The sequence below is a fragment of the Nelumbo nucifera genome, chromosome 6 (genome assembly GCF_055504915.1).
Source record: "Nelumbo nucifera cultivar China Antique chromosome 6, China Antique-T2T, whole genome shotgun sequence".
In the NCBI taxonomy this organism is placed as follows: domain Eukaryota; kingdom Viridiplantae; phylum Streptophyta; class Magnoliopsida; order Proteales; family Nelumbonaceae; genus Nelumbo; species Nelumbo nucifera.
Window position 1 is genome coordinate 20,975,067 of NC_142654.1, and position 11,241 is coordinate 20,986,307.

Consider the following 11,241-nt stretch of genomic DNA (forward strand, 5'->3'; position numbering starts at 1 on the left):
CCAGGTGCATCCCCTTTGAAAATGTGTGTGCCTAGTGCACCTGGTGTACCTTGTGCCTCAGCTCAGGCATGCTCCTTCATTAAATTTTGGCTCCAACCCTGGATCCCCAATCAAACCCCTTGAAACAAGCTCAAACATGTCCATGTCAGGGTCTTAAGTTCTTAATCCTTACAAAAGAATGGTTTTATTAATTTAATTCTTTTAAAAAATGTCTTGTATTAAGAAGAATGAATGAACAGCATTAAAAAAAGGAGGTTCTACTCTGCTGGGACCAATATTGGGTAATTTGTACTTCTTGAATCTAGTTTGACTGATATTATGGAAAAGAATCTAGTTTGACTGTAAAATGTTGATTGTTTAACTCCACCTTACATGAAAATCGGATAGTGAGTTTGGGAATTTGTAGTTTGAATAAATAAGGGAGAAATTTGTTATCCTAAGTAAGGTTACATTATGTCTCCATCTATGGTTCAGGGTCCTTTTTCTAGGAGTTTGTCATCATTTAGCTGTTTATTTTACATTTTTTTTACAGCTATGGTGCTTCAAAATTGTAGGGATTCAATGCTACATTAACTGAGCCAGTGGATACTCCTGGTAGAAGAGGAGGTGATCAAATTAAGGAGATGGAGCTTAAGTTGCACCCAGATTTAAAGGAGCCCTTGGCAATACTTTGCAATGATCCAAGGACAACAATTGTCGTCCTCAGTGGAAGTAACAGACGTGTGTTGGATGATGTAAATCTATTTCACATTTCCTTTTCCTCTTTTGTTCCCAAGTATATCATATTTAAAAAAAAATTACTGCATCCACAGAACTTTGGGGAGTACAACCTGTGGCTAGCTGCCGAAAATGGGATGTTTCTGCGCCGTGCAAAGGGAGACTGGATGACTACGATGCCTGAACATCTCAATATGGATTGGGTTGATAGTGTAAAGGTAATTGATGTTGGATTTTCGAAATTTATCTATAATATCTTCATATGGTGTCTTCCAGACTCTAAACAGGTAATGTTCTTGTTGATTTTTCAGCATGTTTTTGAGTACTTCACAGAAAGAACACCTCGCTCTCATTTTGAACTTCGTGAGACCTCACTTGTGTGGAATTACAAGTATGCAGGTACTTGATCAGATGTTTAATTTCTTTTAATTCTGTTTTTTTTTCTTTTCTAATTTGCTTTAATCTTCATTACTTAGATGCTGTTGTTTATTTCCTTATCACCTGTTTGTACTGAAGATGTTGAATTTGGGAGGCTCCAAGCAAGGGATCTGCTGCAGCACCTATGGACTGGCCCAATTTCTAATTCAGCTGTTGATGTTGTCCAAGGTAGCCGATCAGTTGAGGTTCGATCAGTTGGTGTTACGAAGGTGACTTATCCCAAATGTATATGCTTTATTTTCTAGATTCATAATATATTGAAAGACAGGTTTATCTTATTTATTTGGCACATGTTCACAGGGTGCTGCAATCGATCGCATCCTAGGAGAGATAATCCACAGCAAATGCATGGTGACACCTATTGACTATGTTCTATGCGTTGGTCACTTTCTGGGCAAGGTATATTTACCTTCACTATAAAGCTCAGGATGTCTTTCAAGAACTAAAACTGCTCTAGAGTTGTTATGCTTTAGGGTGAAGAAATTTCTATCTTTGTGTTTTGTATAACTTTGCATTTTTATTAAAAAATAGTATAAGGCTACCTTTAGTTGCAAATAAATTGGAAAGAAATTTCAAAAAGAAAGTGACTTGGCTTGGTTTGGCAGAAAAGAGAAACAACATCTTTGAGAAAATAGGAAGATAAATTTTCTCTTCGGCTTGCATTTATTTTCTCTCCAAAATGGTAGACAAAGCAGAGAGAAACAATGAAGAATGAGAGGAAGCAAAACTGGACCCACTACCTCCTAAAAGAAATTCTTTTCTTTTCTTTCCTCTCATTTTCTTTACAATCAGTGTAAGAACAAACAATTGAACACTAAATTTTCATTGGACTTGAGGTGGTCCAATATTGATCTATGATACTCCATTAGCTCAACATGCTTAGTATGGGGTGCAAACCCTAACCCAACCCAAGGTTCTCAACCCAATCATTAGACTAGGATGGATAAGCTGGTCTGTTTTGGAACTTTCTCTGCCGCATTTACAAATAAATTTATAAATACACACATCATCATGTTCATGCAAACACACATATTGTATATGTAGGTCATATATAGACATCGTATTATAGCAACATTTTACAATAAAGCACCTTTTATTACCATCCTCTCTCCTTTTTCACATAAACATAGTTATATACAGTGTTTAGAAAACCAAACCGGACAAGCCAATCAGACTGGTTGAACTGTGACCTAGCACCTAGGGCATTGGCTGGTTTGGTCATACCGTAGAAACCAGATTTGATAGAAAACTGGTCAAAACTGGCTGACCAGTCGATTTAACCAAAGAACCGGTGTTCATAAAACCACCTGAGTCATTGAATGACTTGAAATTTCAAAATGACAATGGCAAGTCTTGAAATTTGCTTTAAAAACTATGGAATTAACCATCTATCCACCACATTCAAGTATGATATTATGTGTAAAATATAATATTAATTCTGAAGAAAAAACTAAAATTAAAATTTTGATAGTATATAGAATAGGATACATGTATGCCTACCTGTATTTCTATGATAGATCTTAAGGGTTGAACTAGGGGCAATTGGTTGCTGTGGTAAACTCTCAGATTGGCAAGCATGAGAATGCATGTTCCTATCTGACAATGGTTACTCTATGCCAAAATGCCAAAGGTTCATCTCCTTTCTCCCTCTCCCAAAGACCTTGGACAGATGGGGCCAACATTGGATAATGACCCTTTTATCTTGAGAGTTGAAGTTATTTTATTCATCTTTTCTATCATTGTCCATATCCTTACCTTAACTAGGTAGCTTAGGTGTTTGTAAATTTCACTAAGGTAGAGTTGCTTTCTACTATGACTTTCACTAAAACCAAAATATGAGATGTATTGGTCTTAGTTAACAATTAACCATGTTAAGATGAAATGTTCATGAGGCACATGAGGCGTATGCCTCTAGCACGCCTCATAAAAAGGTGTACGCCTCTGGCATATGCCTCAGGGCATTTTGGGGGAGCCTCACGCCTCCAGGCGTAGTATGCCTCCCATGCCTTTTAAAACACTGGTACAAATGCATGGGAGTGCAAATGAAAAAAAAATGTAAATTTTTGCTTAATTTTGTTTTGGGTTTTACTTTATTATGCTTCAGGTCTTAATTTACTTGATTTGCACTGCAATCAAACAAAATAAGCTAAAATTCGAAACAAAAATAGGTCAGAATTTACAGTCAAATCATTTGCACTGCCATAGTTTTGTATCAGTGTAAATTTATTTTCATTGCAACAAAACACAGCACAAAAACTTACAAGTGAACACCTTGTTTCTCCACATTATGAATGTAACTAGAATGTAAATAAAATCATCTTTTTATGAATAATGGTTGTTGTGGTAAACTCCATTGGATGAAAAATATAAAAAGCATCTCTCATTGTACCTTAGGCTCAGTTTGGAAGGAGTACAAATACAAATTTGTAGAGTACAAAACCTTGCATTTTATATTTTTTTGTATGTATTTGTACTCTTTCCAAACTGAGCTTTATTTTTTTTTTTCTGGTATTCAACGTACCATAATGTTGATCAATTAGGGACATCTGCCAACCATCTATCAATGAGAACATCACTTGTTTCTGCAATGAAGAAAAAAGAATATCACTTGTTGAAATTTTATATATGTTTCCAGCTTATTCATATTACAGTAGCACAATGTATATTAATTTAACCCTAAGGTACACCCCAAAGTTATAGACACAAGTTCATGCGTTCCTTATGATAAGGCCCAAGTCCCCAGCCCATCACCAGCTTTAGCCTAGCTAGCTTACTACCAGCCCAGAAGCCCCCCATCAAGTATCTATACATTAAGAAGCCACGTTAGAAAGCTTGAGTCGTGTGCATAACAACCATGCAAGAGACGTGATGTGGTTTGTTATGTAATAAAGGATATAAGTGTAGAGAAGATGGGTGTTAATATTGTAATTTTACCTTTCTTTTATTTCTCTTTTGTACACTTCTGTATTTTATTATTCTCGTAAGGACAAGAATGTCCATTTACACAAATATATATATATATTTCTTTTTGGGTGTGTGAGACAAGTGTAACACCCCACCAAATCATGTTTCTCTCATTTCCTCTCTATTTTGACTGGAACTGACATGGTATCAGAGCAGGTTGCTATTTGATCAGGCTCTTGTTTGTTTAATACTTTCTTTACGTAGTAATCTCATTTCCATACTGGGATTCATTGCATTCTTCTTTTGGTGGAAGAGTGTAGGGCTGTTTTGGTCAACCCTACTTGCTGTTGCACAACCAGCAAGAGAGATTTCATTAGATCTCTCGTAGGAGACTTCAGATCAAGGCCAAACTTCAGATCTGGTGTCACCTAGACCTGATATCTCTTCCTTATAAACAGATCTTGTTGTGGTGAAGTTTTTATGGAGTTTTGATCTTCTTCCTCGGGTGGTTGCTACTTATAGTTTCTTTGTTTAGACTGTCGCTCATTCGAACTCAAGTTTTGGGCTTATTTTGCTTGCTCTAAGATCTTCAGTGACTCCTGATGATTATCTAACTTATCTTTAAGGTATTCCTCTTGTTTTTTGGTGGCTATTGTTAGTCACTCTTGTTGTTTTCTTGGTTTCTTGGCTGAATATGGGATGCAAAAGGAGTGATTTCATCTCTGTGAAGTTTGATGAAACAAACTATGCCCTTTTAGAAATTTCATTTCCAGTTTTTTTGTTGAAGGAAAGGGTATTTGGATGGTATCACAACCATCCCTGATAATACAGATGTTAAAGGGCTGAATCAATGGAAAATTGATAATGCCCAGATAGTCTTCTAGATATTGAGTTCGATTACTGTTGATGTAGCTGATGTAGCCAAATCCACCCTCATTACCACATGATGACTCGTGGCACACCCATGGGGGCAATCTTGTCATCTCGTAGACCCTTGGGGGCATCCTCATCTTTTCACCCTCAGATTAATGCGGAACCTTGGTAACAGGCATGACTACCTAGAGAAAATCTATCAGTAACATGTCTATGCAATATCAGATTGAAATGGACATTCATCAAAAAAATATCAGATTGAAATGGACATAATGTCATACACTCAGGAGGAGAGAAAGATCTAGGAATACTATGCTGGATTTAATCTATGGACATAACATGAACTTTTTCAACTTGGGGCTATCACTACCGACTGTTATGTGAAGACTATGAGAAAGCATTTTTGGTCAGAGGAAAATCATACATTTTCTAATGCATCTTAGACTGGATTATGAGATGATAAGGTCTAGCATACTTAGTAGGGAAAATGTGCCTAATCTAGAGACTATATTGGGTGATCTTCTATGGGAGGAGACCAGACTGTACACACAGTACTCTCTTTGATAGCAAGAGAGAACATGGCCATGACATAGTGGTTCTAGCCACCAAACTGAAAGGGAAGGACTTTTCCTAGATACAATGTTATGAATGCAAGGAGTTTGAGCATGTGGCCTCTCATTGTAAGAAAAAAAAAAAAAAAAAACTTGTATACCTACTACAAACAAGGTTATATAATCATTGAACGTCCTACTCGGCCTCCCAAGAAAGGTCAGCACAAGTCACTTTAGACAATTGCAATGTCTTCATTTGATGGTACTCCTTCCTCCATTTCAGATAAAAAGGGGGAATCATTCGGCACTTTGATTGAGGAAAAGATATGACATCTTATGTCTTCATCCATTTTATCTACTTTTTCTACTATTGGCCTATTTGGTAAGTCCTCTACTACTTATTCCTCTCCTAGCCATATGTATTGTGGATTATTGATTTGTTGCCTCAAATCATATGACTGGGGCCTCCTTTGGTCAAACTCCCAAACCCTACTCTTCTAATGACTAGATTGTCACTACTAGTGATGAGTCACTGAAAATTTCCGATTGTAATGATTTATTTCTTCCTACTTCTCAGTCATCTCCCAAAAACATTCTTTATTCCTTAGTTAATAACCAATTTTATATCTATGTGACAACTTGTTGATGATAGTAACTTGGTTTTATTTTCTCGTGATGGTTGTGTTATATAGGACCAGATCACTTGGGAAGTGAAGGGGAAGGGGCATAGGCTTGAGAGTCTATTTGCTCTTGAGTTTGAGAAGAGACCTTCATATATAAAGGTGCAAACTAGGCGGGTTGGGCAGGGCTTATGGTCAACCTAGGCCCAAGCCTAAAATTTGGGCTTAAGTCCCGAGCCCAAGGTCAAGCCAGATCTTCCCAACCTGAGCCCAGCCTGCATTGCAATTTGATGTTCTCAGGTTGGGCTCGGGCTTAGGCCGGGCTCAAGTTGGTCAATGAACCCACTCTAAAATTATATATGTATATATGCATTTATGTAAATATGTATACATATATGTATGTAAATATGTATGCATATATATCTGTGTGTGTGTGTGTAAATGTGTATGCAAAATTTACATATATACATACATACATACATACAATATATATATATATATATATATTGTATGCATGTATGTATCAGTGTTTTAAAAGGCGTGGGAGGCGTACGCCTGGAGGCGCACCTCCAGGCGAGGTGCCCCCAAAACGCCCGGAGGCACATGACAGAAGCACCTAGACCATTGAAGCATACGCCTCAGGTATAGAGGCGTGGGCAGAGGCGTACGCTTCTGGCATGCCCTTGGAAAGAAGCTTACGCCTCCCATGTGTGTAAACATTTAACAGATTGTTTGTTTTAATTTTTTAATGTTCTAATTGCTGGAGCCACGATTATATCATGGCCCCCATTGTATGCAACTATTTTTTAAGTCTAAGAGGGGGAAATATCCCTCTTTCGAACCCAAACTTTATGGCTCGAAAGAACTCTGAACTGTGAAACCTCTTGCTAAGTGTGAACTGCAAAGAACCTCTACTCTGTTCCAATGTTCAACCTGCAACTTCGACTTCGAGAAATCTGGTCTGGTATGTGTTTTTTTTTTCTTCTCCTTTCTTCTTCTTCTTCTTCTTCTTCTTCTTCTTCTTCTTCTTCTTTCGCACTTCGCAACCTGCAACTTCTTCTTTCTTCTTCTTCGAGTCACCTGAAATTTCTCAGATGTGATCTTACTTTTTGTATTCTATTTTCAATCGCAATCGAACTATTGAAGAGAGGTTGCTGCTGAGCCAACCGAGTAACCAACCAATCTGGGCGGCTGTGAACGTGACAAAGCTGCAATGGTTCTTTTTTTTTTTTGGAAATAAGTTTCAACGGTTAGTAACTTAGTACTTAGTACTTAGTAGTTGTGTTCTTCATTTCTGTATTCTGTTGTTTCTTTGTTTCTTTGTTTTTTTTTTCTTGATTTTAGTAGTTTTGTTTCAGCCTTCTTGAACAAAGTTGCATGAATAAATTATGTAATCTGTTGATTCTGTTCTTCCTATTTTTTCTTTATTTTTTTTGTAACACATTTAATGGACCAAATAGGCCAAGAGGCCCAAGACCCAACTGTTGGCTGTAACTTCATCAGTTCAGCCTTTTATTGATTTTGCTTCTTTTGAATTTGATAAATGATTTATTGATTTTTCTTGTGAATTGTAGAAACTGAATGCTTATAATCTTATAGAAAGTAGATATCTGAATTAAATGATAGAAATTATAATGTGTGAATTTTGACTGAGTTTTAGTCCTTAAGAGTTTTTTTTTTTTTTTTGTGATCTATGTTGCATACTTGAATCAATAATTGTATTTCACATTTTCACTATGCTATATTGCTGGTTGGTGTTGAAAAATTGAGATTTATAACTCAAATATTGATTGAAATTAAGTCATTTTCGTGTTATATATGTTTTTATGCTTAAAATATCTAATTTTTATTAATATACCCACTATAATTATAAAAAAAAATACATACTTGAGGCTTACGCCTCACACCTCCGGGTAGTGGAACACCTCGCATCACGCCTCCACATTTTAAAACACTGGTATGTATATTTTGTATGTATGGTTGGGCCGGGTTCAGGCTACTAAAGGGCTAGGCCCGGGCCCAACCCAAAAAATAAAAAAGCCCAACTTCTTGGGCCTGAGCCCAGCCCAGCCCAAAGACCGAAAATCCAAACTCAGACTGTAAAATTTCGGGCTGAGTAGGTTCAAGCTTGGGCTAGGCTAGCCCATGCTGCACCTCGATTCATGTACAGTTTCTTGTTTCCTTTCTACTACTAGTGATGTTTTGCATTCTCATTTTAATAATGTGTGGCATTTATAGAATAGACATTTAGGCCACACACATGATAAGAACTTGGATCATTTATTTGCTTCTAGTTGCTTCCCTATTGTTTCTTCTGTTTCTAAGAACATTAATAAATCTTGCATAACTTGTGGTGTTAGCAATGGTCATATTTTGCCTTTTCCATATTCTGATTATGCTGCCATTCCTTTTCAAATTATACACAGTGATGTTTGGTCATTTAATGTTATATTAGAATTCACTGTAGATATTTTGTGTTATTTATTGATGATTGCACTAGATACACTTGGGTTTATTTTTTTCGAAAGAAATCAGAGGTTCTTTCTACCTTCCAGCACTTCCACACTATGGTAATGACCCAACATAATGCCACCATTCACATTTTACAATCGGATTCAGGGGGAGAATATTTTGATGGGAAAACAGAGAATTCCAGACATGTCTAAAGAAGCATGGTATTTTTGTCCCAAAAATTTTGCCCAGGAACTCCTCAACAAAATGGAGTTGTTGAACGCAAGAATTGACACATCTTGAGCATGGTGAGATCCCTTTTTCTTGAATCCCACGTCCTTGTTACCTTTTGGGTGGAAGCGACCAATATTGTTGTATATCTCATTAACATCATCCCATCTTCAGTTCTTGATAATCAATCACCATTTTATTGCCTCTTTCATTGTTCACCAAGCTATTCTATACTTTTTGTCTTTGGTTGTTTTTGTTTTGTGCATCTCCCTCCCCATGAGCATACTAAGCTTATTGCTCAATCGAGTATATGTGCCTTCATGGGTTGCAGTTCATAACATAAGGGCTTTTTCTGCTATGAACCTAAAGTTCGTCGTCTTTGCATATCTCAGAATGTTATCTTTAAATATATCTTTCTTTTAACATATTGTTAAATTACCTGCACCATCCTTCTCTATTTTGTATAACTTTGTCTCTGCAAATGATTCTGAATTTCCAATACTACCCCTTCCAAACCTACCTTAGGAAGTATCCAGCTACACCAATGCCTATGCCTCCTCATCATCAAAATAGAGGATGGAATATATAGTGAATGTTCAATACAATTATAATTAAATACTCTTATGCATTGAGGCAGATGGCATATATAGGAAGATTGCTTCTATAATGGAAATTTTGTGCTTATTATTGGAATAGAAACGGATGGGCCGGATGGCATAATAGTGAATGTTCAATGCAATTATAGCTACATACTCTTATGCATCTTTATCCACTTTTAAATCAGTTAATCCTCTTGAAACTTGCACCAAATATAAGAGTTTTAATTTGCTTGGATGCCTAAAGTTCAAAATGACACTCCAATGGGTTGATTGCTGGATGAAGAAGCACAGAAACTAGAATATAAGCTTTGACTTCATGTCTTTCTAGCTTATGACTCATGGTGACATATTCTTTCTGTTTTAGGATGAAGATATCTATACTTTTTTCGAGCCAGAGCTTCCTGCAGAACCATCAGGTAATACAAGAGCCAAGGTAGCTGATGCAGTAAAGACACCTATTGAAAAACGTCCTACACCAAAACTCTTAGCAAGCAAAAATGCATCCAAGTCATGTCATGGTAGGACACAGCGGGCATCAGTGACCCCTGAGAAGAAAACAACCAATCATGTCAGTGGGTCAGTGTTGCAGCATCCACAGGACAGTATCCCACGGCATGAGGGTTCTGTGCTTGATCTCAAGGGAGAGAATTACTTTTCCTGTGCTGTTGGGAGAAAGCGCTCCAATGCACGGTATCTCCTCAGTTCATCAGATGGCATTGTCACATTTTTAAAGGAGTTGGCAGCGGCTTCTTCCCGGAGTTAAAATCTTTATGAATTGCTTCTTGTGATGGGTTCTCCAGATTCAACCTGGCAATGAATCCTCAAGATTTGGTGGGGGTGATAGCAAAATGGTTATTCAATTCTTTTCTGAGGCAAATATTGAGTTCTCCCATTCTTCTCTACCTTTTTCACCATTCTAAATGATTTGATAGTCTAGGATTCTTGCTGTGGGTGAACTCACTAAGTGCTTCAATGTTAACAGGATTAAATTAATCTGAATCACAATCTTTTGTTCTGAATACTAATGGAAAGAAAGAAAAATAAATGATTCTTGTCCTAAAACAGAAATTACAAATGGGAGTAAAATCCTTCTTTTGGCCCACCCTGTTTGTACAATTATTGAACACATGTTGCCAAAGTTGTGGGGATTTCAACACTTGAAGCAGAATAGTTGGAACCAATTAAATTTGAAAAGCAATGATCAGAATGATAAAATTAGGATTGAAAAACAATGATCAGAATGACAATTAAGATTGAAAAATCTGCAATAGAACTCCCATCATCTGTGTGCTCAACTTCTGTCTACTTTGCGTGAGTGTATAACCTTCTCTGTCTTTCATGCTTCCAAGTGGCCATTTGATAACACCTGAAGTGGCAAAACTGAATGTCTTTGTCTCTTTGTGAATAAGTTATTAAGAAGGTTGTGAGGCTGAAGCTGATGCTTAGTTGATTGCTATTATGCTATACGCTTAAACATTTTATTATTTATCTATTTTATATATCCGCTAAAGAACAAAGAAATATCATTTAGTTTTTGTGTAGCCACTTAAGCTGTTACCAACCAGCTTGAAGTGTCTCCATGAGGTTCGCCTACGAAACAAAGGGAGAAGAAGAAGCTAATAGAAAACATACATAAAAGACTAAAGAAATGATTGAAAAACTTAAGTTGTATTGAAATATATTAAGAGCGAAAGCAAGACAAAGAAAAAGAAACAATGGGTACTATTAACTAAGAGACTTACAGTTAACCTTCTACAATTATTATGCCTTCATTAATTGTTGAGGAGAGTGGAGCGAGTTAAGATGATCTGAATGTATAGATGCCACAAACAAATAAGAACGGTACCATTACCAACT

General features: G+C 36.7%; 1 protein-coding gene across 4 annotated transcripts in view; it reads left to right on the forward strand.

Annotated features, from left to right (window-relative positions):
• Positions 1 to 10,446, forward strand: part of LOC104608406 (alpha,alpha-trehalose-phosphate synthase [UDP-forming] 1) — a 92,782-nt gene extending 82,336 nt beyond the window's left edge. For 2 of the 4 annotated variants that reach the window (XM_010274378.3, XM_088889485.1), the window contains 6 exons: positions 555 to 734; positions 813 to 935; positions 1,029 to 1,116; positions 1,234 to 1,364; positions 1,456 to 1,554; positions 9,749 to 10,446. In XM_010274378.3, coding sequence (XP_010272680.1) covers positions 555 to 734; positions 813 to 935; positions 1,029 to 1,116; positions 1,234 to 1,364; positions 1,456 to 1,554; positions 9,749 to 10,147 — 1,020 coding nt within the window. In that variant the 3' untranslated portion in view covers positions 10,148 to 10,446. Of the gene's footprint in view, positions 1 to 554; positions 735 to 812; positions 936 to 1,028; positions 1,117 to 1,233; positions 1,365 to 1,455; positions 1,555 to 8,658; positions 8,863 to 9,748 lie in introns of all 4 variants that reach the window. The other 2 variants (XR_016077279.1, XM_010274379.3) reach the window with 2 other exon arrangements.
• Positions 10,447 to 11,241: the final 795 nt, after the last annotated feature.